This window comes from Kalmanozyma brasiliensis (genome assembly GCF_000497045.1).
Source record: "Kalmanozyma brasiliensis GHG001 unplaced genomic scaffold PSEUBRA_SCAF18, whole genome shotgun sequence".
Classification (NCBI taxonomy): Eukaryota; Fungi; Basidiomycota; class Ustilaginomycetes; order Ustilaginales; genus Kalmanozyma; species Kalmanozyma brasiliensis.
Window position 1 is genome coordinate 72,324 of NW_015961957.1, and position 27,569 is coordinate 99,892.

The 27,569-nt window shown below is 57.5% G+C and overlaps 12 protein-coding genes across 12 annotated transcripts; 8 read left to right on the forward strand and 4 right to left on the reverse strand.

The window, feature by feature from the left end:
* Positions 1 to 191: 191 nt before the first annotated feature.
* On the reverse strand, positions 192 to 636 carry PSEUBRA_002202 (uncharacterized protein; the record flags this gene model as incomplete). Its single annotated transcript, XM_059464800.1, has 2 exons — positions 192 to 200; positions 298 to 636. The coding sequence occupies 2 exons, from the start codon at positions 634 to 636 to the stop codon at positions 192 to 194; spliced, it is 348 nt and encodes a 115-aa protein (XP_059321246.1).
* A 408-nt stretch (positions 637 to 1,044) lies between these two features.
* On the forward strand, positions 1,045 to 1,947 carry PSEUBRA_002203 (Ribosomal protein L22/L17; the record flags this gene model as incomplete). The annotated part of the gene is made up of 1 exon (XM_016435352.1): positions 1,045 to 1,947. One exon carries the CDS (start codon positions 1,045 to 1,047, stop codon positions 1,945 to 1,947), a length of 903 nt encoding a protein of 300 aa, XP_016293110.1.
* Positions 1,948 to 6,060: 4,113 nt separating this feature from the next.
* On the forward strand, positions 6,061 to 6,858 carry PSEUBRA_002204 (uncharacterized protein; the record flags this gene model as incomplete). Its single annotated transcript, XM_016435357.1, has 1 exon — positions 6,061 to 6,858. The coding sequence occupies one exon, from the start codon at positions 6,061 to 6,063 to the stop codon at positions 6,856 to 6,858; it is 798 nt and encodes a 265-aa protein (XP_016293111.1).
* A 628-nt stretch (positions 6,859 to 7,486) lies between these two features.
* Positions 7,487 to 8,929, reverse strand: PSEUBRA_002205 (uncharacterized protein; the record flags this gene model as incomplete). Its single annotated transcript, XM_059464802.1, has 1 exon — positions 7,487 to 8,929. The coding sequence occupies one exon, from the start codon at positions 8,927 to 8,929 to the stop codon at positions 7,487 to 7,489; it is 1,443 nt and encodes a 480-aa protein (XP_059321247.1).
* Positions 8,930 to 10,074: 1,145 nt separating this feature from the next.
* On the forward strand, positions 10,075 to 11,505 carry PSEUBRA_002206 (Nucleotide-sugar transporter; the record flags this gene model as incomplete). The annotated part of the gene is made up of 1 exon (XM_016435358.1): positions 10,075 to 11,505. One exon carries the CDS (start codon positions 10,075 to 10,077, stop codon positions 11,503 to 11,505), a length of 1,431 nt encoding a protein of 476 aa, XP_016293112.1.
* Positions 11,506 to 11,721: 216 nt separating this feature from the next.
* Positions 11,722 to 14,634, reverse strand: PSEUBRA_002207 (Sirtuin family; the record flags this gene model as incomplete). The annotated part of the gene is made up of 1 exon (XM_016435372.2): positions 11,722 to 14,634. The coding sequence occupies one exon, from the start codon at positions 14,632 to 14,634 to the stop codon at positions 11,722 to 11,724; it is 2,913 nt and encodes a 970-aa protein (XP_016293113.2).
* Positions 14,635 to 15,892: 1,258 nt separating this feature from the next.
* On the forward strand, positions 15,893 to 16,691 carry PSEUBRA_002208 (Isochorismatase-like protein; the record flags this gene model as incomplete). Its single annotated transcript, XM_016435396.1, has 3 exons — positions 15,893 to 16,082; positions 16,173 to 16,564; positions 16,632 to 16,691. The coding sequence occupies 3 exons, from the start codon at positions 15,893 to 15,895 to the stop codon at positions 16,689 to 16,691; spliced, it is 642 nt and encodes a 213-aa protein (XP_016293114.1).
* Positions 16,692 to 17,066: 375 nt separating this feature from the next.
* Positions 17,067 to 19,526, forward strand: PSEUBRA_002209 (Ku70/Ku80 beta-barrel domain protein; the record flags this gene model as incomplete). The annotated part of the gene is made up of 1 exon (XM_016435389.1): positions 17,067 to 19,526. One exon carries the CDS (start codon positions 17,067 to 17,069, stop codon positions 19,524 to 19,526), a length of 2,460 nt encoding a protein of 819 aa, XP_016293115.1.
* Positions 19,527 to 20,259: 733 nt separating this feature from the next.
* Positions 20,260 to 22,083, forward strand: PSEUBRA_002210 (Lipopolysaccharide-modifying protein; the record flags this gene model as incomplete). Its single annotated transcript, XM_016435382.1, has 1 exon — positions 20,260 to 22,083. The coding sequence occupies one exon, from the start codon at positions 20,260 to 20,262 to the stop codon at positions 22,081 to 22,083; it is 1,824 nt and encodes a 607-aa protein (XP_016293116.1).
* A 797-nt stretch (positions 22,084 to 22,880) lies between these two features.
* Positions 22,881 to 24,230, forward strand: PSEUBRA_002211 (Nucleotide-sugar transporter; the record flags this gene model as incomplete). Its single annotated transcript, XM_016435384.1, has 1 exon — positions 22,881 to 24,230. One exon carries the CDS (start codon positions 22,881 to 22,883, stop codon positions 24,228 to 24,230), a length of 1,350 nt encoding a protein of 449 aa, XP_016293117.1.
* A 304-nt stretch (positions 24,231 to 24,534) lies between these two features.
* PSEUBRA_002212 (Selenoprotein, Rdx type) lies at positions 24,535 to 25,119 on the forward strand (the record flags this gene model as incomplete). Its single annotated transcript, XM_016435392.2, has 2 exons — positions 24,535 to 24,720; positions 24,796 to 25,119. 2 exons carry the CDS (start codon positions 24,535 to 24,537, stop codon positions 25,117 to 25,119), a joined length of 510 nt encoding a protein of 169 aa, XP_016293118.2.
* A 9-nt stretch (positions 25,120 to 25,128) lies between these two features.
* Positions 25,129 to 27,417, reverse strand: PSEUBRA_002213 (Transmembrane protein; the record flags this gene model as incomplete). Its single annotated transcript, XM_059464803.1, has 1 exon — positions 25,129 to 27,417. The coding sequence occupies one exon, from the start codon at positions 27,415 to 27,417 to the stop codon at positions 25,129 to 25,131; it is 2,289 nt and encodes a 762-aa protein (XP_059320748.1).
* Positions 27,418 to 27,569: the final 152 nt, after the last annotated feature.

Consider the following 27,569-nt stretch of genomic DNA (forward strand, 5'->3'; position numbering starts at 1 on the left):
CCTCTTCTCGTAGCATAGATATCGTCGTTTCCTCATAGCATTTCATCACAGGCACATTTCTCAATCATACAGCATGGTACACTCGGATTTTGTGGCGCGGGTGATGCGCGACTGTAAACTGTAGACTGAAGCGTACAGGAGGGGTATAAAGGGACAGGTGACATCTCGGCAGGTGAAGGTGAAAGGTGACCTCAATCAAACTGTGAAACAAGACGACCAGCAGAGACGCAAAAGAGCGGGCGTGTCAGCAATCGTCACTCACTTCACTGGAAACTTTTTGCACTGCTTGCAACTTACGACGACTCTCTGAGGTTCCTCTTGTCGGTTCTTGGGGTCGAGCGGGTTGGTCGCCTGCTGTTCCTGCAGCTGTCGACTCAACTTGCCCTGCGTCGGTGCGCCCTTGGCAGCCTGCTGCTTCATCCTCTGTTCGGCCGCTCTTGCCCTCGCCTCTCGATCCGCGTCACTGGTGCTGCTGGCTGGAGGGGCGTGACTCGATGTCGGAGCTGTGCTGCTACTGCTGCCGAGTCGTCGGCCGGCTCCGGCGTCGACGGCCGTGGCTGGGCGGGTAGATGGCGGCTCGTTCAGGGTGCGCCCTTCGCCTTGAAAGGTCTTGGTTGTTGACATGCACGAGCCCATCTTTAATGTTGTTGCCGTGTGCTGTACTCGAAGTGACAACAAGTGGCGGCGGGACATGATGCAGAAGGGAAGCAGCGCGTTGATCTGGTCTGAATGCCAAGATGACGGGCTGTGCGAGCGAGGGTCCGTGGACCCTTGCAGCTCTAAGGTTTTCCTGCAGTGTTACATCGGCAGATAGGCAGTTAGGGTAGATCGAGACTTAATCGGGCAGGCACGTGACACCGCCTTTTTCAGTTGAGAAGAATCGACTTTTTGCAGAAACGCACATTTACACCTTCCATCGACCTCGTCATCGTCATCGTCCCCGTCTCGATCAAGACTACCGCACGCGCGCTCGCATATAGCATATCTAGGACGTTCGGACATCGAAGAGCAGACCCCAAGAAAACTCGCACGGGTGCTTCCAGAATGTCGGCATCGAGCACCGCCGGGAGAGCGGCGAGGCAGCTTCTGCGCTCATCCACTCAATCTGCACGCACCCAGGCTTCCACTTCGGCACTGACGCCCGTCAAGATCCTACAGCGGAACGTATCGTCTTCTTCCCCACGTGACTCCTTCCTGACCAACATCAGGGACCGCCTCGCCAAGGTTGCGCTGGGAGACAACTTTACCGAGTCGCGCAGACGAGGAGGAGTGCTGCCGGAAGAGCAGGCTCGACTCGAGACGGAGCGAAAGCGGGATTCGGCCATGGCCTCGGTGTCGCCGGACGGCATGCCTCTGTTCGACGACGTTGAGTCGCTACCCATCTCGCAGCAGGCCGAGCGCAAGCAGCAGCGCATCTCGGCGCGCATCGAAGCGCGCCAACTGCGCAAGCGCTTCAACGCCAAGGACCCGCAGACCGGCGAGGCGCTGGAACACAAGTACTCGACCGCAGCGTTCAAGATCTCACCGCGCAAACTGCAGATGCTTGCCAACCAGATCAGCGGCCAGCCGATCGACTATGCGATTTTGCAGATGCAGTTCAGCCCCAAGCGCGCCGCCAAGCGCGTGCTGAGCACGCTGGCGTTGGCCAGAGACCACGCAGAAGCAAAAGGGATGCAGGTTCCCCGCTTGATTGTTAGCGAGGCCTGGGTCGGCAAGGGAATCTACCTCACAAGGACGGATATCAAGGGCAGAGCGAGGATGGGCAGGAAGCATCATCCCCAGGCGAGGTTGAGCGTCGTGTTGAGGTATGGAAAGACGTACGCTGAGAAGGAGACGGAGAAGATCGCAACGGCGAGAAAGAGGGTAAGGGCGATTGGGACGGGAGGCATGGTCAGGACGGATCAGAGCATCGTCAATCAATTCCAGAGGCCAGGGTGGGGCTGGTAGCTGTTAGGCCCGTGACCAAGAACTCGAGGCCCCTGTCCACCTGCAATCTACACCACTTTCGTCGCGACGACGCAATTTTCCCGAACTGGATCTGGTCGACCGCAATGGCTGCGTAGTCTACGGCCCCCCGCAACTCTTTGAGCCGTAAGTTGCAGGTGTGCTTCAAGGAAGCTCTCGCTGGCCATCAAGTCGCTCGTCACTGCTTCTGGCCTCAGCTGGAATCAGTCACAATGATGCTCTTGCCATGCCAATTTTCGCATTCTGATTGATCAGCAGCCAGGCAAGACCACCCCTCGGTTTCGTCCGCTGCCATGAGATGTCAAGACAGTGGTCGCCGCCAGCGTAGCCCACCCGCGTACGTGGTTCTCAGGGGTCGGCAATGATCGCTGGGTCAACTCCATCGACTCTATGGAAGCAGAGCCATCGCGCACGTGAGCAGAAAGGTAGAAGTCAGCCAAAACCTTTGAAGGCGCGTGTTGCTGTTCGCGTTCGACTTCGAGGATCCCTGCGTCGAAGACAGCTGTCGCTGCGCGCTCTGACTCCAGCTGGACCACGTGCGACGTATGCCAGATGCATTTGTTCGTACGACAATGCTGAATCATCGAGGAACCCCCTTGAGATTGGCTTGGTTGCTCACGTTCCACGTTCCGCTCCCGAGCGAGTCGCATAGGTTCACCGCAGCCGCCGCTTCCTTCACCAATCTTTCGAACCATTGTTCTCTTGGGTGGCGTTTGGACCCGATCGACGGGATTTGCGGAACAGAACCGGCAAAGTGTTCCATAACAGTCGTGAGTGTTCGATTAAGGTCACTTGGTCAGGCCTCACCAGGGCGACTGGATGTCGATCAATCTGAACAGAAGAACGGCCTTGCCTGCATGCGATCTCACCGGTCGCCGGAATGCGACGAGATTTATCCGCCTTTGAGTGGTGGCGTTCTGCTCGTGCTCGTGCTCGTGGTCGGCATTGTTGGAGCCGACATGGTGGGTCAAGCGGGGGGAAGCCTGGACCGAAATCTCTCACGATTCAGGGTCAGCTTCTTCCAGAAGTTTGGACGGCGTTCAGGGCTCCCAAGGCGACAAAGCTGCACACTCTCGGACCTGACGAGCAATCGAAGAACGTCGAGAGAAGAAGATGTCCACATGCAACAAGCAGTGTCAGGCTCCGAAGCGCTTCAATGGCTTCGACCGTTCCGAGAATGTGGCTACCGGAAAGGTCTCTCGGTCCGTGGACGTCTAAACCACCATCAAACTCAGTCAGTCCCCTTACCATGTCCAACTTTATGGTCCGACCGTTGCGAAGGAAGAAATTTGTTGTCTCCGAGCATGCACAAATCACTGATAGCCTCCGAGAAAGTACGATTGAGCAGATGAAAAAGCAGATGCCGTTCAGTATCAAAACACAGCGATGAAAAGGAACAAGGCCGGCAACTTGTCGTAGGCGCCCAAGCGCCTGGTGACAGGTCTACTTTGTTGTGTCGACAATGAAGCGCATCGTCGTGCATCAGCAGGGCCGCATCTCGCTGGCCTGACAAGTCGCTTGCCATTGTGCACTGTTCACGTGTCTCGGACGGGCTCACAATAATAGCATTGGAAGTCAGTGCAACCGCAGCAAAGTTTCAGCACAACAGGGAATCCTCGCCAGTCACGTCGATGTACGCATGATTTCAAACACGGGAGGCTTCCTGAGACAGCTGAACCGTCAAAGCGTCAACGTGCAGATCTGGTCGCTCAAGCGTCCTGAGCTTCAGAGCTCGTCTGCTACCACGTTGACCTCGCTTCCACTTGCAAACATGTTTAAAGATCCGGACCCAGGCACCCTGCAGGGGCTCGCAGTAAATGCAAAGGAGATCGATCGTGACCAATGCAATGAGTTAGTACAAGGCCAGCACGAATCAAATTCCCTTTCTCTTGTATCTCTCTGCTTCCAAGGTTCAATCCCAGCTGGAAGAATTTCCAGATTCGGGTCGGACCGTTTTGACCGAGGGGGCTTGCAGCTTTGCAGTCGAGCATCCATCTAAATTGCTTCATGATTGACAGGGTGCAGCCAATCGCAACCCTCGTCAAGCCCAATGTCGATTTTTCCCGATAGCGGTAAGGCGAGGTCGATCCTTGACCGAGCCGAGCCACATATCTTGGAGCCCCTCTCACACACTGTGGCTGATTCAGTAAGACGGCCACGAGGCAAGCGTGTCGATCAAGCGAGTCAAGCAGACGCCACAGGAAGAGGACTCTTGCCCGTGTTTTTGGCGGTGCGAGGTTTCGGCCCATGGATCTTGTCAAGCCGTTTCCGGTGGCTCTATCGATCTCGGCGGTGTCTCGGGGGAGTGCTGATCAGATTCTCTGACCCTTGCACTCGAAACGCGATAAGGCCGTCATAGCCCGTCCAACGGTGGCCACTGGCGCCCCACCTCTTTGATTGTCGATCGTCGAGCTGCAAGCACCTCGACCAACATGACTCAGTCTACTGTATGTCGCCAGATGGGGAATGACGACGAAACTTTTCGAGTCCTTGCTCTTGGCAATGTCGCAAAACATGTTCGCAGCTCAGCGTTCATCGGCCTTTGCGCACAGTTTTTCGCCGACGCTTACGCGGAGCTGTGCCGGCCGACTTGACACTCTACTCCGTCCCGTTTGAGGGACCGCCGAGATCTGTCAAAGATTAGGGTCTGCTTCTGCTTTAGGAAAGGGGCTCAGCAGCAACCGTGTTGACAGGCAAACCCTAGGATAAATTCAGGGAAATCCAGGGTGCATCAAGTCGAGTCCCAAGCCTCAAATTCCCACGCGAGCAAGAAAGGGTGGCTGGCAAGCAAGGGTCCCGTCCTCGTGCATTAGGTTGCCCTGAACCGCTACCACGGTCCAGGCTCGTCCATCTCGGCCTTGGCACTGTGCCCTTCTACCCCTGACATCGTCCAGTTGCCTTGAACAGAGCATCGAAGGCTGTCCTTCATAGATGAGATGACATCTGGCTCACGCTCATCAGGCGAGAACGCGTTTCGGTGATTGCACCACCACGGAGGCCTTACTCGGTTCTGATTCGCGCTAATGTCAAAACAAGAAGATTTTCTTCGATGAAAACTGCAGCGTCGCTCTTTGAAAGTCCTTCAATCTCCGCGTTGCTGCTTTCATGACAGCGATCGACACACGCCAGACAGTCCCGGGCCGCAGCTCAAGTGCATTAATTAATCTTCCTATGGGTAAGCGAGAGTGCATAAGTCTCCCGTGGTTGCCTGCTGCTGCACGTCGATACGAATCCACACAATGATCCCACCGGGCCACCCGTCGACCCGCACCGGTACCCTGTCCCTTTTGTGCCTGACGTGCCGCAAAAGCCTCTTCATGCGATAACGCGGCAAGCCACCCATCTCCGCTTCACGTACCGACGACTGCCAAGAGTCGTCACTGTCCTGTCGTTGATCAAATCCGAAACCCTTCTGCAGGAGAATCTTCAACGCAGTTCTCATCGTCTGGCTAACTCTACTTTCGCCTGACCCTCGTCCCTGATGGGAAGGTTTTGCCGCCGAGACCCGGCAAGCTCGCCGGTGGAGCGCATCTGGGCAGCCTGTCGATCCTTCGTCCTACTGCTTTCACTGCGCAGCAAGGCTCCCGTGGCGACGTGCCGGGCCACCTTTTCGGTCGCGATGGCATGAGGTGCCTGTGGCTTGGGACCAGCTCTGGGCCCACGTTTTGCCGTCCAGACTCTCTGCACCACATGTCAAAACAAGGTCCAACTTCCAAGATGCCAGTGGAAGGGACATTGCCACGGCAGGCCGCTTTCGCTCAGTGTCTTATCCCATGACGGTGTTTATCCCTCGATAGTTCTCACGAATCAAGCGCCGACGAAACGCAGTCTCAGTAGCTCTCGTCCCTGAAACGGTCCGCCTCTGGTCAGGCCCATGGGAAATCTCGCCCCTCCTCGACTGTGCTCTTCCCTTTCCTCGCTGACCCAAGCCGCTGGCAGCATATATAGGGCGCTTGTCTATCAGCTGACGGTCCTTCCCTATTGTTTCCCACCTCAAGCATCCGTTCTCTCCCCTTCATTTCCTTCTTCACTCCCTACCCCATCCCCCAACCCTCCCGCCTCGTTTAGCCAAGGTAGCTACCTCTACTTTTCGACATGCGTGCCTCTATCCGTTCGGCTCTCATCTTCGCTGCCGCCGCCGTTGTGGCGCTCCAGGTGGCTCAGCCCGCTTCGGCCCACCTTGTCGACCGCGAGGTGTTCGAGAACATCGCCCCTTCCCTCTACAACTACCAGCGTCGTCAGGAGGGCGCTACCGCCGTCCCCACCACCACCACCAGGACCGCTGCTCCCACCCAGACTGCTGGTGCCGGCTGCAAGGCCGACGGCGACTGTGCCGAAGGCTACATGTGCGACACCAGCGCCGGCAAGTGTGTGCCCAACAAGGGCGAAGGCCAGCCCGGCTTCTACTGCACGGGCGACAACCAGTGCGCGTCCAACTACTACTGCTACCGTGGCAGCTGTGAGACTGTCAAGCAGGCTGGTCAGAACTGCTACAAGGACAACGGCTGCCTGTCGGGCTCGTGTGTCAACAAGAGGTGTGCCGAGCCCAAGACCGTCCCCGCCGGTGCAGCTTGCTCCCAGTCGACCGACTGCCGTCCCGGCTACTTCTGCGGTAACCGCACCTGCAAGCCTCAGCAGGGCGGTGGAGCTGCTTGCTACAAGAACCAGGGTTGCATCAACAACATCTGCGTCGACGGCAAGTGCTCTTCTCAGGGTCTCAACAAGGATGGCTCTGCATGCTTCAACAACAGCGAGTGCAACTCCAACTTCTGCTGGAAGAAGGCCTGCCGCCCCAAGCGCGCCAACGGCCGCACCTGCAACTCGGCCGCCACCTGCGAGAGCGGTAATTGCAGGTACAACAGGCGCACCAAGATTTCCAAGTGCCGTGCTTAAACGGTCCACCTTGCGGCTCTCTCCTCGTCATCATCCCTCTCTTCCTTCCGATCTCGTTCGATCACTCCTGATCTTACACGTTGATTCGCGACGCTGATCCTCAGCTGTTGCAACCCCTCCTGGCAACTGACCTCCAGTCGCTGTTCATTCTTGTCGTTGCTACCCTTCTCTTTCGTGTAGAGCGGTTCTCTTTCTCTTTCTGCAAACGGGTTTCATCGCATTTGTTCCGCGTGTGATCGATTGGACTGTGCGAAAAAGCTGAGCCTGTCTGAGCGCGACCAGAGACGGGATCGACGCGGGACCTTATCTGTCAAAAACTGCAAGCGAAATTGAAAAAAAGGCGAAATTTTCCCATGCGTCGAGCAAGATCTTCCCGTGTCGATCCCGTGTTGCCGTTTTGAGAACAACCAAGTGCGGAAAAAATCCTTCCCGCGCGCTGCCCATCCGCACCCAATATTGCCCTGTACACGGCGCACTTTGAGAACGCCTCGCGTCGTTCTTCCGCGGGCTTTCTCTCACACCCATTTGTCACGCTTACAAATGTGCGGATCATATCTGAGTTCTGTTTGCAGGACGTTACAATTGCGAATTCGACGAGGGCAATATCAAAAAAAGGGGGCGGATCAATCTACTTGGAGCGCATGTCGGTGGAATGACTGCCAACCGGGAGGTAGTCCCTCTTGTTTGTGGAGAGTCGATCCATCAGCTGTCGCACTTGGGTGACGAGGGTCCTTCGGAAGATGAAAGCCAGGGCGATACCAATGAGAAAGACGAACGCAGATGCCGTCGAGCTCGGGTGTTCCGCCGGCACGCTTTTGGCGGCGTGGAGGTAGTCTCCAAGCACGCCGTGATGGTCGGCGGCCACAGCAGCCGGATTGACGAGCTCGTTGAGCAGAGCGCGGTTTTGCTGGATGATCCGAGCTCGGTAGCCGCGGATGTAGGTGAGCTTTCGGTTGCGCGTCGCCTTGTCCAGCGCCAAGTAGCGCATCGCTGCTTGCACGTCGGACTCTCCTGGCAGCGTCTTGAAGACAATCTCCTCGTCCAGGAACGTATACGCGTCCAGCATCTTCTGATCGCCAATGATGATGGTGCCGCCAATGATGGCTGCGTTGATGGTGGACGAGGCCTTCTTGATGAAGTACAGCGGCGAGGCAAACGCGGGCAGCAACACACTCGACTGCCCCAACGTCTTGTAGAACGCCGGATACTCGAGGTTCATATGCATGTCGACATTGTCGGCCAAGTTGGCGGGGATCTTGAGCGGTTTCCCGGAACCGATCAGCACCAGCCCGGGCTTTTCAGCCTTGGACGTTCCCGCAGGCAAGCTTGCGAGGCCTTCGCCGAAGCGCTGAAAGACGGCATTGTAGTCGCGTCGACCGCTTTCGAAGTTGCCCTGAATGACAAAGCTCTTGTGCTTGTCTTCGGCCCGCTCGGTGCGAATCCCCTGGGGAAGCTCGAAGACCGGAATGTAGACTTCCCAGTGGATAGGCTTGGAACCGCGCTTGGTCATATCGTCTTGAAGCCATTTGCCGACGTGCTCGCTGAGCACAAGGAAGGTGATTCGGTCCGCGTCGATCCAGAGCTTGGTCAAGCTGTCGTAGTACTTGCCGGGGCCCGAGTGTCCTCCCGGGTCGTGGTAGACACAGAGCAGCTGCACATCGGTCTCGTGGAAGAGACGTTGCCATTCCGCCGTTCGCTTGTCCACATCGTAATCGCAGCTGACCGAGAGGATGGCGTCGACTTTGTTTTCGATGATGGCCTGAGGCGTGATTTCGAACTCCCGGCTGTTGGTGTGGTTGAATCCCTGCGTAGTGAGCGGGTTGATGAAGGGAAAGGAGCTGGTGATCTCGGGCATGCCCCAGCGCGAATAATGCTGCGAGAAGGTGGTTTTGATGTATGGAGATGCTCCGAGATCGGAGAGGAAAGCTGCGTACACCTCATCGTGATAACCCTCGGACTCTCGAAGCAAGACGTGCTTGAGGTCAGATGAAGACCGCGAAGCAGGAGAAGCCATGGTCGTGCCGAGAGCAAAGGCTGCGCATGCGAGCGTGGTCAGAAGCCGTCTGACCATGTTGCGAGCTTGAAGCCTCCTGGTTTGCGAACCAATGGAGGAAGAGATGGTGAACAAGATGATGGTGGACGGAAGGAACAAGGGCTAGCTTTTGTTGTAAGCTCACGATCAAAGAACACTCACAACATGCGAAGGCTGAGCGTTGAAACTTGACTGCATCGCAGCGGAACGTGTCAGACAGGATACAGTGTTCCGAACTGCATGCCGAGTAGTGACAGAATCTTATCGCCATTTCCTGCCGAGCTTCAGACGCAACACCGACAAGAGCTTGAGCGCGTCTGAAAAACAAAAAAAAAGATCGACACCGAGGCGGTCGGAATTTCACAATATATTTTTCCAGCCAGTGATCCCGCGTCTGACAGTCGCGCTGGCACGACCCTTGAAAGATGAAAAGCCGCGTGGCTACGTTTCATTCCCGTGCCTGCGTGCCTGCATCTCGCTCTCCTCTTCCCAAGCCACCCAGTCGTCCCGAGCTGCATGCATGGATAATGTTTTTTCTCTCTTTTCTTTTCTTTTTCACTCGAAAAACCCGCACAAGAGGGCTACCCAGAACGCCAGCCGAGCACTAAGGTAGCCGTTCACACGGGATCGACCTGAGACCGTCTGGGCCATTCTCGAATCTTGTTGGTGCATTACTGCAGTTGCGAATCACTCCCAAGAATCAAGCTGGAGTCTTGATGCCTAGGGACCCTTCTTTGCCGTCGCTTGACCCGTCGCTTGACCGGGACGGGTCGACTTGTACCTCGGTCGACGCAATCCTTCGGCCATCAACAAGGAGTGGCGTTTCAGTCTGACATTTTCGTGCCCGTGCTGCTGCCAATGCTCTCATCCCGGACCCTTTGCGCGAGCTCTCCACCTGGACTGAGCTGCTAAGGTAGCGGCGCGATGCTTATCTTGTCGGAACACTCGATGGACCCTGCAGCCTCGCAGATCGAGCAAGATTACTCAAGACTGTGTGGTTGCATGTCCGCTGGCTCTTCTGTCAATCCCGTCCTGGATTCGCTCCGGGAGCCAAGCTTGCCGTTGACCATCAGCCGTTTCTGTTCGAGCTCTCTGCAGTGGGCTTTCGATATGTGTTGGTGATTCGTACGCCGCTTGTCTCTTCCACTCCTTCATCTGCGGTCTCATCTACCAAGCTATCGATCATGTTTGGCTCGCTCACGCCTCTGATCCTTGCGGCCAGCGGGCTCAAGTCGAGCACAGGGATCGTGTTCAATCAGGCGTCCAAGCACGCAGCATACTCGCCATCGCTGACGGTAGCGCTCTGCGAGACCATCAAGCTTTTTGCCTCGTTTGCACTCCTCACTCGAGCGCTGCATCAAGAGAGGACCGGAAACCTGTCCGCCTCGACGCTAAGCCAGACTGGGCAAGGCTATCTGCCGGTACGAGCCGACGATCTCGAGGCGCCGGATACAGAAGTCAAAGACAAGTCTCGATTTACGAGCAACAACGATGGAGCGTCAGCGACCCACCGCAGTCCTTCTTTGCTAGAGAGTAGTCTGGACGACCATCTGCGGGTTCCGCCTACGCTCATGCAGCACGTCTTATCGCAGATCTTCCAGATGCAAGGACTCCGGCTGATCGTGCCCGCCCTGATCTACGTGGTTCAAAACAACCTCTACTTGTACGCAGCCTCGGTGCTCGATCCTGCCTACTTCCAGGCGTTGTGGCAGATGCGCATCCTGATGAGCGCTCTGCTCACGTGCACGGTGCTCAAGAAGCGCATCCTCCCGCTGCAATGGCTCTGCATTCTCGGCATCTTTGGCGGCGTCATGCTCGTCAAAGCGGCCACCTCGGCCCCGCGCGTTTCGCAGCAGCCAAGCCGAGTGGATGCCGGAGCAACGCTCTCAGCGTCGATCGCTCTGTGCGTGGCGGCACTCTTGAGTTCCACAGCCGGTGTCTTTCTCGAGTACATCTTTCGCGATCGCAAGGTCAATCTGTGGGCATCCAACGTTCAGCTTTCCTGCTTCTCGATACTTCCCGCCGCCAGCATTTTCATCTTTGGCAATTCCTCCAACAAGGCGGCAGTCTACCACGACCTTCATGCCAGTCTCTGGCCGACCGGAGCCATCCTTTGTCAATCGTTCAACGGCATGGTCATTGCGATTCTGCTCAAGAAGGCCGGGGTGCTTATTAACGATCTCACCTCGGCTGTTTCGATCGTGCTCACTTTCGCCCTCAACGAGATGCTCTTCCCGGCCTCGAGCACCATTGGCGGCGTCTCGGATGTCATGCTGGTCATTGTCGGCAGCGCCGTCATCCTTGCCTGCAGCGTCTCGTACAACCGATTGATAGAAGCACTGCCGAAACCCCGAGAGAGTCGCCCGCCATCCACCCTGGACCATGCTCTGCGCCAAAGTATCGACGTAGCCATCCACTCTCCCGCTTCGCCAGTCCGGTCTTTGTCGGCATCCTCCTCTGCTTCGTCACCCGTGGCCACCCCTCCGCCACATCAGCCAGCAGGCTACTTCCGCACCGCCAATCTCCAAAAGGACGACGAAAAGGGATACGAGTCTGCAGCGCTCATCCAAATGAGCGAGCTGCCCTTCCGAAGCTCTCTACGGTCCAGCCCCTGAAACCGCCATGGTAATTGCTTGTCTCTCCTTGTATTCTAGCCTCCTTTTTATCATGTCATCGCATACTATGTTCACACACCGCGTGGCATCAGATTCATCTCGAGCCCTACGACGCCTTGGCTTGAGTGGCTCTTTCGTAAGCTGAGTGGTCTTCCTCATGCTCATCACACACGTACTGCATCGTTGAAACCAGGACCAATCACTCGCATTGCATGCTCAGCTCCATGCTGCGGACTCGCTAGGTGTTCTCGTCCAGCTTGCTCTCCTCGCTGTTGGGACCGCCTTGATCGCCGCCCCACTCATCGAGCTGCCCCTCTGCCTGCTCTTGCCATAGACGTGCGAGGGCTTCACCGCCGATCCGATCCTTTCGACACTTCGCTCCGTCTTGCTTCGGTTCTGAACGAGCGCGTTCTCCACCAGGACCATCGGCTGCGTTTCGGGCAAGGTGATGCTGCGCGACAAGCCACGTTTGGTCGGAGGAGCAGCCATGCTTCGGGACGATGGCGGCTGCTCCGTCTTCCTCTTGCGTGGGGTGCCACCGTCACTTGCTTTTCCCTGCGGCCTTCCGGGTCTCTCCTCGTCCTCCTCCGTGATGGTCGGAATATCGACGGAGACGGTGGACCCGGAGAGGAACGGGTTTTTGGACTTGCTGTTGCTGCGTTTCAAACCGGTGCCCTTGGCGACAAGTGCGTTGCGCTTCGGGCCATCTAGAGCGCCTTCGTCTTTGATGGTGGCGGGGCGCTTCTTCACCGGCGACTCGGACCTGCTTCGAGCCTTGGCCGCCTTCGCTTTCGCCGCTGCCTTCCAAGACTCCGTCTGCGAACTTGCAACAAGGCCCGTTGTCGAACCTTGGTCAGATGCCGACCCGGCCCGTTCCATCTTGGCTGCAGCCGACACGGTCCTTCCCAGCTTGCCCTTCCTCGAGCCCAAGTTGACCGTGGTCACAGCTACGGCGGCCTTCTTCTTTTCCCTCTTTGCGAGCTTGCGCTGCTCCTCCAGATAGTCTCTGAACTTGGCCCACGTGTGGCTGCCGACGATCTGCTCGATGGCCCTTGCTTCCGCGGGAGCTGCGTCGTCGACCTTCTTGGTGGGGAAGAGCGAGAGTGCTGCACGTTGAAGATCGCCCTGGATCCACACGTCAAAGACGTCTTCCCACTCGCGAGCCGGGTTGGGAAAGTCGTAGTTGAACAAGATGGTGCGGATGGGGCAGGTGGGATCGTGAATTTCGGGCTCCTCGTCCTCGTTTTCTTCGTCTTGAGGATCGGCAGAGCCGCTGCGACCGATCTTTCCGAGCTTGTCGCGTGCTGCTTTCGAGTCCTTGGCTCGCTTCTTGTCAGCGCCGTCTTCGGCAGTGCTGCTCTCGTCTTCGTCCTCTGACGAGTAGATGAGCCACTCGTCCTGGGCATGACAGGCCTTGGCAAACTCCCGGACGATCCGTTTGGTGCCTGGTACTTTGAGACTGGTGCCGGCGACGATGAGAAGATCCGGAGGCAGCGGTTTCAGCCTGGGAGGTCGTGTTGCTTTCTTCTTTGGTGACATGACGGGCTCTGCGATGCTGTTGCTGATGCTTCTGCCTGCAGCTGTAGCAGGCTGAGAAGACAGAATCGATGGACCGGCGTCGTCACCTTCCTCAGCAAAGGCGCGCGACAGGATGTCATCCTTCGAGTCTGTAGTAGATAGGAAGGCCCCAAGCTGAGAATCGACCGCACCCTCCGAGTCGGCACTCATGTCTGCGTTGGCCCGATCTTCCTCGTCTTTGACCAATGCCAGCTCCTTTCGCTGATGCATTTCAAGCTGAAGCTTGGCCGCTTCCTTCGCCTCTTTGCGCTCGCGAGCGCGCGTCTCGGCGGCCGACTCAGGTACAGGTGGCTCGTTGGGGTCCCTGAGGCCGAGAATGTCGCGTTGAAGACATTGACCGACGCGCTCCGCGCCTTCGTTCTGGCCCCCATAGAGGACAATGTCGACCTTCATCCTGCCCACACCTCGCGACCGCATGCCGTTGGAGGTACGCACTTCGTCGGCAGTCTCGCACCGCGGGCAAGGGACAGCCTCGCCATTCTGAAGCAGCTCGATGGCGTGCTTGCTTTCCTCGTGGCCCAAAGAGGCAGATCCTTCGCGCGAGGAAGGTGACATGTCTCGATAGTCGGCTCTGTGGTGGACCGTGTTGCCAAGCATGAGCTTGTGATTGCACAGAGCGCAAGTGAGCGTCTGGAGGGTTCCATGGAGCGGAATGGTTCGAGGAAACATGGGTCGTCGCGCGAGCTCCTTTTGCTCCTCTCGCTCCTGCTCCTTTTGAGCGAAGATGAGATGCGAATCGGACTTGGAGCGCGAGAAGGCGGAAGTCCCGAGCCTCTTGCGCTTTCCCAATGCGCGGACTGTGGTGGTGGAGTCGCCAGCTTCGCCGAGCCCAAAGGTGAGGCCGGCTTTCTCCTCGAGGCCATCGATGTTTTGGGTGTAGACACGCTGGAGCCGACCCTCGTCATCGAGACGCTTAAGGAAGCGATGAAAGATGGTGGGTTCTGCTTCGTCGGCGAGCCTCTTGAGCTCGGCTACCATTGAGTAGAAGAGAGCGGACGTGGACTCGGAGCTGAACAGACGAGCGTCGAAGAGGTCTTTGCCAGAAGAGAGCCCTGCGGTAGGATGCTTCTCCTTGAGCTTCTTGAATAGACCGTGTGCTGATCGGAAGTCGGGGATGTTTGCTGGCGAAGAGACCGAGATCCCTGCGCCGCAGATGACAGCGATGCGGCGTGCACCGGACACGGCTTCATAGAGGCGAGCCAGGTCACGATCTACATCTTTGGACGGCTGAGCAAAGGGTGGCACGGCAATATCGCTGGGCAAGTCATACTTGAGCGCTTTGAGGTCGGAAGTAGAGCCGGCACTCGCGGTGGTCTGTGGCGAGTTGGTGCTGCTAGGCTTTGGTGTATCGTCGCGCAAGAGATTGGCAACAGCCATACTCTGTACACGGCGTGAAAGTCGACGCGAAGATCCTTGACCAGACAAAGGCGTGCTGGATCCGGACGAGGAAGAGGATGACGATTCCACCGCTGTGTTGTCCAAGGACATTCGTGGACGAGGCTCTGGCGGGAGCGAGACGTTGCCGTCCACGGGAATGTTGACGACGATCATGGCTGCAAGTTCCTGCAACTCACTGGTCTGAAGTTGGAGGTGAGGCGAGCTTGGTGTAACTAGCGTAATGCGGTCAGCTTCGACATGCGAGATGAATAGTTGGAGGTGATGGCGTTGATTCCAGGATGGCCAACAAGGATGCTGGTCCCAATGCGGAGCGAGCCTTTACTTGGGAGAGGAAAGGCCCCAGCAAAGCAAGCGGACAGTGGCGGAGGATGATGGTCGAATGCAAGGTGGAAGCAAGTAAGTTGGCCAAGGAGCAAGCCCCGCTCCTCGTGTGATTTTAGAAATCAAAGCTCAGAACAAAAACACCCACACCCACAACAGCACAAATGTCGACTCGAGACTCGCCCGCTCGCATTCACCCGCGTGGTGACAAAGCTACCCAGCGCGAGAGAGAGAGTGGTAGACGCTGCCATGGCCATGACCCTCTGCCCTTCGCTGCTCAGAGTCGGCCTCGATGCTTGATGGGCGCTCATAATGTCGGCAAGATCCCGGCTCAGTTCTGTCTCCTGATCAAAGTTGATCACGCACTTGGCCTCCCAGACAGTGTCTGAGCTCGGTTGGCGATGCCACGACGGATGTGCCGGCGCTGTGGCTCGCAACTTGACTCACGCAGCTATTGCCACCTTGCTGCTTCGATACAATCACATGAAGACCACACACCGGCGCAGTGCAGCCACTCGGCCGCGCCGGATTCAGTTGCTCGCTCTTTCCGATCACATCCTGTTCGGTTGGTCCGTTGCTTGCAGCCACTTCTCTTGCCGACGGATCACGGCACGATTCCTTTGCAAATTCTTTCTCACGCCACACTTGTTCGCCTATGCTGTTGAAGCAGACGAAAGTGATGCCTCGCATGCCGCACGTCGCGCGTTTTCTTCTCGCTCAGCGTGACGCGACGCCTCTGTTGTTGTGCCTGCCTGCTCCGGCGTCTCCGCTGCAGGGATCAGCTCAAATTCCAGATGGGCTTCATGTTGGACCCTGTTCAAGGCTTCTTGCTTGCCCGTCAATCAACACTACAAATCCCCAGTGAGTGTGAGACCTTGTACATGCACATCCTGGACAAAATTTGAGCTTGGCAGCGTTCCGGTTCGGCCTTGTTCGGAAGGGAAATCCTCCACCCAGCGCACGGAGCAAGCTCTTTCCCCGCACTTTTTGGCTGGGACATGAGCTTGTTTCAATGCCGTTGCTCCTTCCCTTCTCCTCTACAGCTCGCCCGGATCAGTACACTATCTCCTATCGACCGTCTCAAAGCAACATGGCAAGCGCAGCTTTCAGAACCGCTCGCATCGAGCTTCCCAAGACCGCCTTCTTCCTCTGCGACATGCAAGAGAGGTTCAAGACCGCCATCGCCAACTTTGACCTCATCACCAACACCTCGGCTCGCATGCTCAAGGCGGCCAAGATCCTCGATGTCCCTGTCTTTACCACAGAGCAGAACCCGAAAGGTCAGTTGCTGCCTTTGCCCTTCGCGCAATCGCCGATGATGTTGTGACTGACTCAAACCCGTATCCTTGACTCTGATCTTCATGATTCAGCGCTCGGCGCTACCGTCGCACCCTTGAGCGACCTGCTCAAAGACCTCCCGGAAGTATCGACGAAAGCTATTCATCCCAAGACCAGGTTCAGCATGGACCTCCCCGACATCACCGACAAGTGGCTCAAGAGCGCAGGCAACATTCAGCACGTCGTCATCTTTGGCATCGAGTCGCATGTCTGTGTGCTCCAGACCACCCTCGACCTGCTCGACAAAGGCATTCAGGTACACGTAATCAAGGACGGCGTATCCAGCTGCAATGTTGGCGAGATCGACGTTGCTCTCGAGAGGCTGCGCGACTCTGGCGCAAAGATCACCACCTCCGAGTCCATTCTATTCCAGTTGCTTGTCGATGCGTCTCATCCCAAGTTCAAGGCCATCTCTGGGCTGATCGTGAGTAGTCATTGCCTCAAATGCCAGGATCTTCCGTCTGACACGCTCTTGCCTTCTACGTGCACAGAAAGAGGAAAAGGAGCAGATCAAGGAAGCTGTCAATGCGCTTGGTCTCGCCAAGTATTAGTATCAGATCATGTCATCGAGAAACTACAGACCATTCGAACACATCCGTCACGTCTCCATAGAACACATCCGTCACGTCTCCATAAGAAAGGATGCTTTCGTCTCGGCCAAGTCGGTGTGTGCTGCTGTACCAGTGAGCGAGTGATAAGGGAGCAGGTGCTGCCGAGGCGTCTCAGAAAAGTGTTGGACTCGAGTGACTTTTTGGTGGAGACCTTTACGCGTTGGCTGCGCAGCAACAAATTCGAGCTGAGTCGGAATCGACAGAACCAACACCTCGAGGTCTTCCTTCCTCCCTCGCTCCGTTCCTTCATCATTACCAGCTCTCAGCTCGTCTGCATATACCCCTGGTCATGGTCATTCCTGAACACATCGCAACATGAGTGTCGAATCCAACACCATCACCCTCTTCGTCCTCGACATCTCCTCCCGCATGGGCGAGACCCGCCAAGTCGAGGAATCCATTGTCACCGAGAACCAGACCGTCGAACGACGCACTCGGTCCACCACGCATCTGCAATGGATCTGCGAATTCGTCTCTGCACGCATAGCTGAGATCATTCTGCGCGGTCTCAAAACTACTCGCGTCGGTATCATCGCTTACGGTTCGCCACGCACCCACAACTCTATCCCTAACAATCCCGACTACGAAGGCATCGATGAGATCTTCTGGCCCGCGCTTCCCACGCTCGACACGTTGGATCTCGTCCAGAGTCTTCGCGCAGTGCATCCTGACCAACAGTCGCGCGTCGCAGACCCTCTGGCTGCGCTCGTCGACGCAGTGCAGCTATCGTCTGATCCACAAAAGGGCGGCATCAAGCCTTCACAGAAGACCACCTGGAAGCGCACAATCTATCTCGTCACAGACGGTCAATCCGAATTCACTCTGGACGGCTCGGACTCGATCGGCAGAAAGTTTGAAGAGGAGAATATCGCGTTGCGTCTTCTGGGAGTTGACTTCGACGATCCCGAGTCTGGCCTCAAGCTCGAAGGCAAAACCAAGATCAAACTCAAGAACGAGCGCTTCTGGCAAAAGTTCCTCGCGACCATTCCCAATGCTGGATTCGCGACGGCTGCCTCGGCGATCGCCCAGTCCACTATGCCAAACGTCCAAGTCACAAGACCGGCTCCCTCAAAGACCGTGCTCAGCTTTGGCGATCCGGAAGACTTAGCTTCCAATGGATCATTCCAGATCCCCATTGGTCTGTACAAGATGACCGACCCAGCTCGACCTATGACCCAGGCCAAGATCTCCAAGCTGGCACGAGAGAGCGCAGGCGCTGCAAGGGAGCGCGAACGAGAGGAAGCACGTCGCCACCATCTCAACCCTACCTCCACCCCCGTAGCGCTGAAGAAGGAGGAGCTTCCCGAGTCCCCCGTTGTCTATCGTGCCGATCTCAAGAGAGAATACTTCCTCCTCGACCAGCTCTCTGCCGTCGCAAACTCCAGCAAGGAGCCGGAACCGCTGCCGCCCGAGTCCGATGAAAGCTTCACGAGGGCATGGAAGCTCGGCGCCAGTCTCATCCCGGTCCCCGACGAGAATTTTGGCGTCATGGAGACGCGCAAGAGCATGGAGGTTCTTCACTTCTTCACTGCTGCCGCCTACAGGAGGGAGTACAACATGGATCAGATCTGGTATGTCTTTGCCGATCATGCCCAGGTCAAGGCACAGCTGCAACTTTCGACGCTCATCAGGGCCATGGCGGAGATGGATGTGCTGGCCGTGGTCAGGTTTGTCAGGAAAGATGGCGCCGAGCCGGAGCTGGGTATCCTCAAACCACAGGTGGAAACGCACAACGAGTACCTTTTCTATTCGAAAGCACCTTTCCGAGAGGATCTGCGCAGGTTTCCCTTCCCGCCGCTCGACAGGATCATCACTACAGAAGGAATCGAGCTTCGCCAAGGGCCGACCATCCCGGACGACGCAGATCAGCAGAGCATGGATGCTTTTGTTGACAGCCTCGAATTGCCGGACGGTTGGTTCGACGTACTGGATTCGTACAATCCCGCCATCCACGGCTTGAAGACCGCCGTTCGCCACCGATTCGTCCATCCGGAAACCAAGGATCTCCCTGGTCCGCATCCAGAACTGGTCAAGTTCCTCGAAGCACCTTACGATGTTAGGAAGGCTGCAACAGCAGCAGCACAAGAGTGCCGCGACCGATTCAAGATCGCCTACGTACCACCCAAGGGTAATGCCGATCGAAAGAAGCGCACTCTCAACGCGATGCAAGAAGATGCGAGGGAGCGACCTCGAGCCTCTGCATCCTCTGCCCCAGCAGCGACAGCCGCAGAGGATGGAGAGGCGAGGAAGGTCGCCAGATATGAAGCTGCCCCACCAGAAGAAGCGCAAAAGAGGCGCATTGTACTCGACGAGGACTCGGACGTCACCGAAGACGAAGGCGATGCTGCTGCGACCGCCAAGATCGAGCCACCATCCCAGCAGCCTGCAGCCTCCTCGTCCAAGCAACATCTCCTCCGACTCTCTGACCCGGTCAAGCATCTACACGAGCTGGTCGAGAAGGACGACGTCACCTCCGCGATCAACTCCCTCGAGTCCACCCTCTACCATCTGGTGGGCGAGGAGAAGTACGACGCGGCAGCAGAGTGCCTGAGCGCGGGCAAGAAGGTGGCGCAGGAGTACGAAGAGGCGATCAAATGGAATTCGTTCATCCGCACATTCAAGAAGATGCTGCTCAGAGACCACAGAACGTTCTGGGATGGTACGATCAAGGGGCACCTCGAGTACGGCCTGGTGACGGCGGAGGAGGATGAGGCCGGCCAGTCGGATGTCATTGGGGACGATGCGAGGGAGTTTGTCGACACCGACGAAGTTTGACGTTAGAGGTCTCTCGACCGCTGCTGGGCCAGGATCGCCGGCACCTTGACTCGGTTCGAATTACTCTGCACATCTCCTTGCTGTGTGCATATCATCATGTCGCCTCTGCTTGACGACCCGTCCCGCGCCTGATGATCCTCCTCGCAATGGATTCCGCTGACCTTGGTGGCCAGTCACAGGTAGGACGCTGAGACTGCAACGAAACCTGCTTCCGCTGCTGCACAGAATGTTAGACCTATTGCGTAGGCGATTTGCAGCCTCGAGAGTGTGCCATTCGTACAAGATCACTGCTACGCCATTCGCATGCACCATACAAGGCAATCGCAGGTCTGAGTAGTCTTGTCAAGTGAGTTGACTTGTTTCCGAATGGCAGGCTGTTCTTGATGATGCTCTCGAGCAGGCTCTTGCCCCTTGCACAGCTGAAACCGAGACCGGCCGACTCTCACACCTGTCTCCTCTAACTTAACGCGTGTGCAGGCAGCGCTCTGTCGTTGCTCCTCCATCTTCGACAGGGTCCAGCCTCGGGCAACGCGTTCGGGTTGCGGATTACCGGAAGAAACCAGCTCAGGCGAATTCTTACTTGCCCTAGTGTTCTCGATCGTGTTGTGCGTTGCTCCTCTTGCTGCTTGTTTGCGATCCACCACGCCATGCTTGCATTATGGTGACGCTGTCACTGCGCGTCTCCATGGACAAGTCAGTGCCAATGCCGAGCGAACACGTTCCGCTGGCCGACATGGCCTCTCGGTCCAGCTTCGACGTCGAGTCGTACAAGCCACACTCGGAAGCTCAAGCTCAAGCTTCGCATTGGGCATCCGGCCTCTTCAAAATCACGGCGGGTCGGCACCACTACCAACTTGCTCCCACAGAAGACGGAGTCGACCCAACGACATTGCATCCCAGCCGAACATCTCGCTTCACCACCCCGCGGAAGATCGTCTGCCTCCTCTTCCTCCTCGGTGTTGGTCTATCCGCCTTGTTCGCCGGCTCCGGCGCTCACTTGCACCCTATTGGACCGCTGGACGACAGTCAGTGCGCATCCGTCTTGGCAGGAGGGGTAGATGCCATCCCGTGTCACATTACTTTAGCACGACGCAAATTCGACCACCTTGTCTCATCGCAATCCAAGACCTACCAACAGGCGCACGACCGTTACGTGGCGCAATACCACCGAACCCCGCCGCCCGGATTCGACGCCTGGTTTGCCTACGCACAGCAGAACAATGTCACGATCATCGACGATTACGGTCAGCTCGAAGCCGACCTCCTGCCCCTCCGCCGCATCCCACCTCACATTCTGCGGCAGCGCGTCACGGCAGCAACGAAGTTGGAGCTCTCGTACATGTACACTTGGACCTTTGCCAACGGAAATGTGACCACCACGGCGCCGGAGAATATCGGTATGGCTCGAGAGATGCGAAAGCTTTTGGAGCCTATCCTACCCTATCTGCCGCCTTTCACAGTGCTCCAGAATTGGGATGACTCACAGCGCAATTGTGGGCCCCGGAACGGCAAGGAGGACGTCAACGATCCCAATGTGGTCAAGATCACGACGACGGGAGATCGACCCGACGCCAAAGCCCATCTGATGTACGGCTGCCCACGATCGACCGCCACCACGTCGTACGTCTCCAGCGACCGTCCCAGCATCGATATGTGCACTCAGGCCGACGACTGGATGGCCAAGCATGGCATTCTGCACAACCGAAACGCATGTATCAACGCCACCGTGCCTGTGCTTTCGCTCACCAAGCCGTCGAGCTTCCAGGACATCACCACCGCCTCGTGGTGCTACGGGAATGGGAATTATCGACTTACTGGTCCCTGGGTGGATAAGATCGCTTATGCGGACAAGAAGCCTCATCTCTATTGGCGTGGCAGCAACACGGGCTGGAATCAAGATGGCAACGATTTGGGCTGGCTCAACCACCGACACCGTCTCGTAATGGCTGCTCGTCAGATGAACCGCAAGGCCGCAAGCCTGGTCTCGCTCAACGCGTCCGTAACCCCGGACGATGCGCAGCGTCTATCGTTGCCCGGCATGCCTCAATCCTTCACGCCAGTTCAGCTGGACGCGCTGTCGCGTCTCACATCGAGCACCTTTGACATCAACTTTAACCAGGTTCGCCCCTGCTCCGAGAAACCCAACTCGACGACCTTCTGCCGGGAGTGGATGGAGCTCTTCCCCACGGTAGCCGGGTTGCCCCCCACGGCGGCGTTTGGCAACAAGTTTGTCATGGACCTCGACGGCAATTCCATGTCGTGCCGCTTCTACCGGCTTCTGGACAGCAACAGTCTGGTGTTCAAACAGACTGTCTACGTGGAATGGCACGACGACCGCCTGATACCCTGGCTGCATTACGTGCCCGTGTCTATGGGCTTGGAGGAGCTGCCGATGCTCATCGACTATTTTGCTAACCACGAGCAGGGCAAGGTTTTGGGGGAGGAGCTGGCGCAAGCGTCGAGACTGTGGGCGGCCCAGGCGCTGCGAAACATAGATCTGACCGTGTATGCGTACAGGCAGATGCTGGAGCTAGCCCACATCATAGGACACGACTGAAACCATCGCCTATATTTACTATGACATCCACACTTGCCGCTTTGATCTCGACGAACCATTCTGGCGGGTCGAACTCAGAAATCTTGAGTACAGTGCCCGACTTGAGCCAGCGCTCTTGCCGTTCCAGCCAACTGACTCGGTGATTTACTTACTCATACGAAATCGAAATGTATTTAAAATGACCCAGAAACCCGAAAGAAAGGGTGGAAAGGGTCCAAGACAACAATGACTGTAAATGAAAGAATTCCTTCGACTTAGTTAGTCCGAGGATGATCACACCCGTTTCCGGACAGTCTGTCGATTGTACTACTGAGCAAAGTGGGTCAAAACCCCGAGATGCAGGGCACAGTCCCGCGTGCTGGTGATTTTCAAATTTTGATTATCAGCCGTGTGGCCGATCTGTAGTTGAATTCACGGCTTGCGAGCTGCACTGTCTCGGCCACGCACTCGGCTCTGCGTCTGTTTTGGGTAGACCATGGCCATGAAATGGCTTTGCCTTGCCGTTGGCATCGAGCGTCCCGCGTCGAGGTGGTTTGCAAGCCTGCCTCTGCTCCCATTATTTTGCACATCGCAACCGTCAACCGAGCACGAGGAGCGAAAGTGAGACCCTAGCTGTGGCTCCCTCTGTCCTTGGTCGGGGTCTATACTGCGAGAGACGTCTACTCCCCGTGAGCAACACCGCTGCCTGCCTGTCCTCCTTGTTCGATTCTGTCTGCTTCTCCTCCATCTGACCATCATCCCTTCTCTGCCCATATCTTGGAGCTCTTGCGATCGGACCAGCGCGCAAAACCTGCAACATGGACCGAACCCTGACGCCGCTCATCGCGGCCATCAGCAGTCTCAAGTCGGGCACCGGTATCGTCTTTCATCAAGCCTCTCGTCATGCTGCCTATTCACCCTCGCTCACCGTTCTTCTCTGCGAATGCATCAAGGTCGTTGTCTCGACCTGCCTTCTCACAAAGGCTATGTACGAAAAGCGGCTCTCAGACCGCTTCGAATCGACCCAATACACCCCGCTCGGTGCCCATCCCAACGAATCGACCGACAGCTTGCTCGACAAAGACACGTCTCCCGAAGCAGCCGAGGTGGTCGAGCCCCAAAGAAGGACGTTGGTCCACCAAGTCTTGGGTCAAATCTTCGTCCTTCAGGGATTCCGGCTCATGGCACCCGCCCTCATCTACGTGGTGCAGAACAATCTCTATCTCTTTGCGGCAAGCGAGCTGGATCCTGCCTTTTTCCAGGCGCTCTGGCAGTTTCGCATCCTCGTCTCGGCGGTCTTGAGCCGCTTTGTGCTCAAGCGTACCATTGTTGCCAAGCAGTGGGGCTGCCTGGTGGGCATCTTTGCCGGTGTCATGCTCGTCAAGTATGCTACAGGAGGGCACGATCATGCGCCCGCTGACGCAGCGGCCCATGCATCGCAACCCAACGCGTTGGCCATCATGGCATTGTGTTTTGCTGCTTTGCTGAGCAGTGTCGCGGGTGTCATCCTCGAGTTTATCTACCAGGATAGGACGTGCCACCTCTGGGCCTCCAACGTCCACCTGAGCGTCTTCTCCATCCTCCCCGCCGCCGCCGTCACCATCTTCCAGCCGCAAGACCTCACGCCGGTGCTGCGTGATCTGCACCGATCCCCCTGGCCACTCGCCGTCGTCTTCTGCCAATCCTTTAATGGCATCATGATCGCGCTTCTGCTGAAAAAAGCGGGCGTCATTGTCAACGACCTCACCAGCGCCGTCTCGATCATCCTCACCTTTGCGCTCAACTCGATGCTCTTCCCGGAAGACTCCAAGATCGGCGGCGTGGGAGATGTGCTGTTGGTGGTGATGGGCAGCGCCGTCATCCTCGTCGCCAGTGTCTGTTACCAGCGCTTCTCGGTTTCGACCCCCAAGCCAGCAGCACAAGAGGCAGCCGTCAGCCTGCCCCTTTCCTCGCCCCGCCACAACAGCCTGCTCTCGTCGTCCTCGGACTCGACTTTGCAAGGCAGCTATACGGATCTCTCGGATCCAAAATACGATGCAGAGCTGCTTCCCATGGTCGAGCGAGATCAGATCGTATGGCAACAGCCCGAGGCGGATGCTCACCTCGAGTCGGACGCTTCACATCCTCTCTTATCGCCAGCGTTGCCCGAGAAGAACTTGTCCGCTTGAATCTTAATCCCTAGAGGATAGATCGCCCCCCGCTTGCGGATTTGCACCCTTTGTACCGTCATTGCAGGAGTTTCATTGTCATCATATGCATTTGCACAGTCGCCAAGCGAGCTAAGATTGAGCCGTAGAAGAGCGGAAAGGGTGTGTGTCGATCTGAGGTGGCTGGAACCAGCGATGCGGAAAAGCGCGCCGAAAGTGGGGTCCAAAATATGCTCCACTCACGTGCTTCTTATCGCCCTTCCTTGCGCTCTTACCTCCAACCTTCTCGCCAGTCCATTCCTTACCAACCTCGCCAGCCGCAAAGATGAGCGGCGAGCCGTCCACCGACGAGGTGGCATGCATCGACTGTCAGCCTGATCCTGCGTACCCGTCCGCGCCTGCCACTGCCGTCCCATCGTCACAAGAAGACCTCATGGATCCATCGACGTTCCTCCCACCTCTCCCGTCGGGTTCGCTTCCAGCCATGCCCACACCCCTCGTCGTTCTCGAAGTAAGTCCCCACTTCCTGCGTTGCGTTGCAAGCCGGTGAAGCTCTCGGTCTGATCACCTCCTTGCACCGGAACAGTACTGTCAACGCTGCAAGTTCGGTCTGCGCGCCAACTGGATCCAACAGGAGCTGCTGAGCACCTTTGCCCCCATCCCCCCCGCCCAGCAGGCCAACAGCAACAGCGCGAGCATCGCCAGCGTCCTGCTGATTCCCAAGGTCGACGATGCCTCCAGTGGCCGATTCCGGGTTTGGATTCACGCATCCTCCAATCAGGGGTCAGGCTTGCAGTTGGTTTGGGATCGAAAAGTCCAAGCTGGGTTTCCGGAGATGAAGGTGCTCAAGCAGAAGATTCGCGATCACGTCAACCCGGACTTTGGTTTGGGACACAGCGACAAGAAGTGAACTTGAATTCTATGCATCTCTAGCATAGTTCCTTCCGCTGGCGGGCAAACCTGGTGGTCTAGCCACCCAGCCCATGGCAGCCGTAATCCCACGTAGCAGATCGGGCCTATACCTTGCTGCGCACACCACCGTCCCCACGGCTGCACCAAACGTCGCTCGTTCCGCCCACAACGCCGTCTGCTCCCCCTGACTCAACCAGCCCGGTCTCGCACTCTCGACCATCGCGAACAACGCCCTCGGGGCCACGTAGAGCGCCATCTCGGCCCGCTTGCGCTTTTCTTCGATAAAGATGCTGAAGCCGCACGCGACGCTGCCGATCGCCGGACCGATACCTGCGTCCCAGAAGTTGAACGGTACGTTGGGGAACAGACGTGGGAGGAGGGCGGTACGCGCGAGACAGATGGGGAACCAGTTGCCTACGATGTATGTGGCCAGGAACGCTGCTGACCTCGCGGCGCCGGTGAGGACTTTGAGCAGGTTGGGCAGGGGCGAGGCGAGGAAGCCTTTAGGATTGAAGAGGAGACGCGGGAGGAGGTGGACGGGGAAGTAGATGGCCATGCTCATTCGGAAACCGCGGATCCAACGGTAGAGCGCGTTGCGGTAGCACGAGGCGCCACCGGTGCCGCAGTGGACGAGCTCGCAGGGCATGCCGCCCATCTCACCGCGCCCGCGCGGCCCGGCGGCACCGTTGAGGATGAAGCCGGGTACATCGTGCGGGTGGGTGGGCTTGTGACCGGAGGCGGCGGCGGCGGCACGGGCGGTGGCGATCATCTCGCGCGCTTGGGCCGAGGTATTGGGTAGACGCGTGGGGTCTCCCCACTCGTAAGGGTGGCCAAGGGCTTCAGAGAGACTGCCGAGAAGACCGACGCCATTGGGCGTCATCTTTTTGCTCTGATATTCCCATCGGAGCGGCGTGCCGCGCGAGTGGATGCAGCGCAATGCGACGAGGAGCCGCTCGTCCATCGTAGCGAGGTTGGTGATCCATTTGACGTAGGTGGGAGGCAGACGCTCGGGGTGGTAGAACCAGGACCACATGATCTGGGCGCAGCAGACGACAAAGACGAGGCCCTCGGCTTGATCTGCCATGCCCAGTGCGACGCGGCGGAGCAGCTTGCTCGCCCCGGAGCGCGGGGCGGTGGCCGAGGGAGCAGAGGTGGAGGCGCGCAGGCGATCTTTGCGGGCGGCAGCAGGAGCGGCAAGGGCGCGGACGAGCGTGTCCATGCCTCGCACCAGGGCGAAGAGGGTGAGGTCGATGGTGGGACTCGGCCTGCCAAGAGCTGGCTTTCTATGTGTTTGCGGTTTCTCAACAGTAATGGAAGATTGCGGTGCTTGATCGAGCTGCGGCGAGGCTGGTGGATGCGAAAGTCTAGGCAGGGGCTGAAGCGTGGCTGTGGGCGAGGTCGGTGATCTCGGCACTGGACTCGTTGGTCTGACCGAGCTAACGCCCGCGTTTCCACTGGTGAAAGGCGATGGTGAGCCAGGGACAGTGAGGCTGGTGAGTCTGGAGAGGAAATGACCCGCAGGGGCGAGACTGGCAATGCGAGGTGCTGAAGCGCCCGTGCTGAGCTTTCTGCTCAAAAAACCGAGGTTGGAAGGACGCAGACTCTTTGGGATCCAGCCGGGGGTTGTGTCGATGGTGAGCAGAGGTGCGCCGGCCGCCGCGGCCTTCTTGGCTTCCATGGCGGCCTCGCTCTGGTGCTGCAGCATCATCATGGCGAGTGCTGAGCTGAGAGCGGAGGCGACGAAGGTGGAAGCCACGCGCGCATGTCGCAACGCAGTCATGGTTTGAGCCTCGGACGACGTAGCCGGGTTGGCGAGTTTGAGCGCATAGTACTTGGCAATGGGCCACCAGACGAGCGTCTCGGAGATCCTCCAGCCCGCCATGGCAAGGAAACAGCTGAGAGCCATCCCATTCGGGCCTAGTGCCACGAGCAACGCCTTTGCGATGGCATGCAGCAGCGACGGCAGACGGTAGAAGCTGGGCAAGATGGGCTTGAGACCATCGAGCAATCCTGGTTTGCGTCGAGGTTGTCCAGACTCCTTTGCCACCTTGCGTTCTTCCAAGAGCCGCTTCTCGGAGGCTCGAATGCGCTTGAGCTCGGCAGTGACGAATCGAATCAGGGCCTTGAGGATGGCTGGTAGGATATCCATGACATAGCCGAGCAAGTATGCTTTGGCAGCTGGCATGAGGAGCGACTCGAGGTGCTCCTTCGCGATGAGCCGCCCAGCAGCCGTGGCGGCGGCATGCTTGGCAGTAGGCTTTGCCGCCGCGGCCCGCAAGGTCGAAGCGGCTACCATTCTGAGCGTGATGGTGATGGTTGAGATGGTGGTTTGTATGCTGTTGAAAAGTGTTGGTTTCGCCTCACCGATTCGCTTCAAGCGAGCCGGAAGAGCCGAATATGCGCTTACTCACTTGGCTCGTGCTTGCCCATCGGGATTTCCGTTGCTGT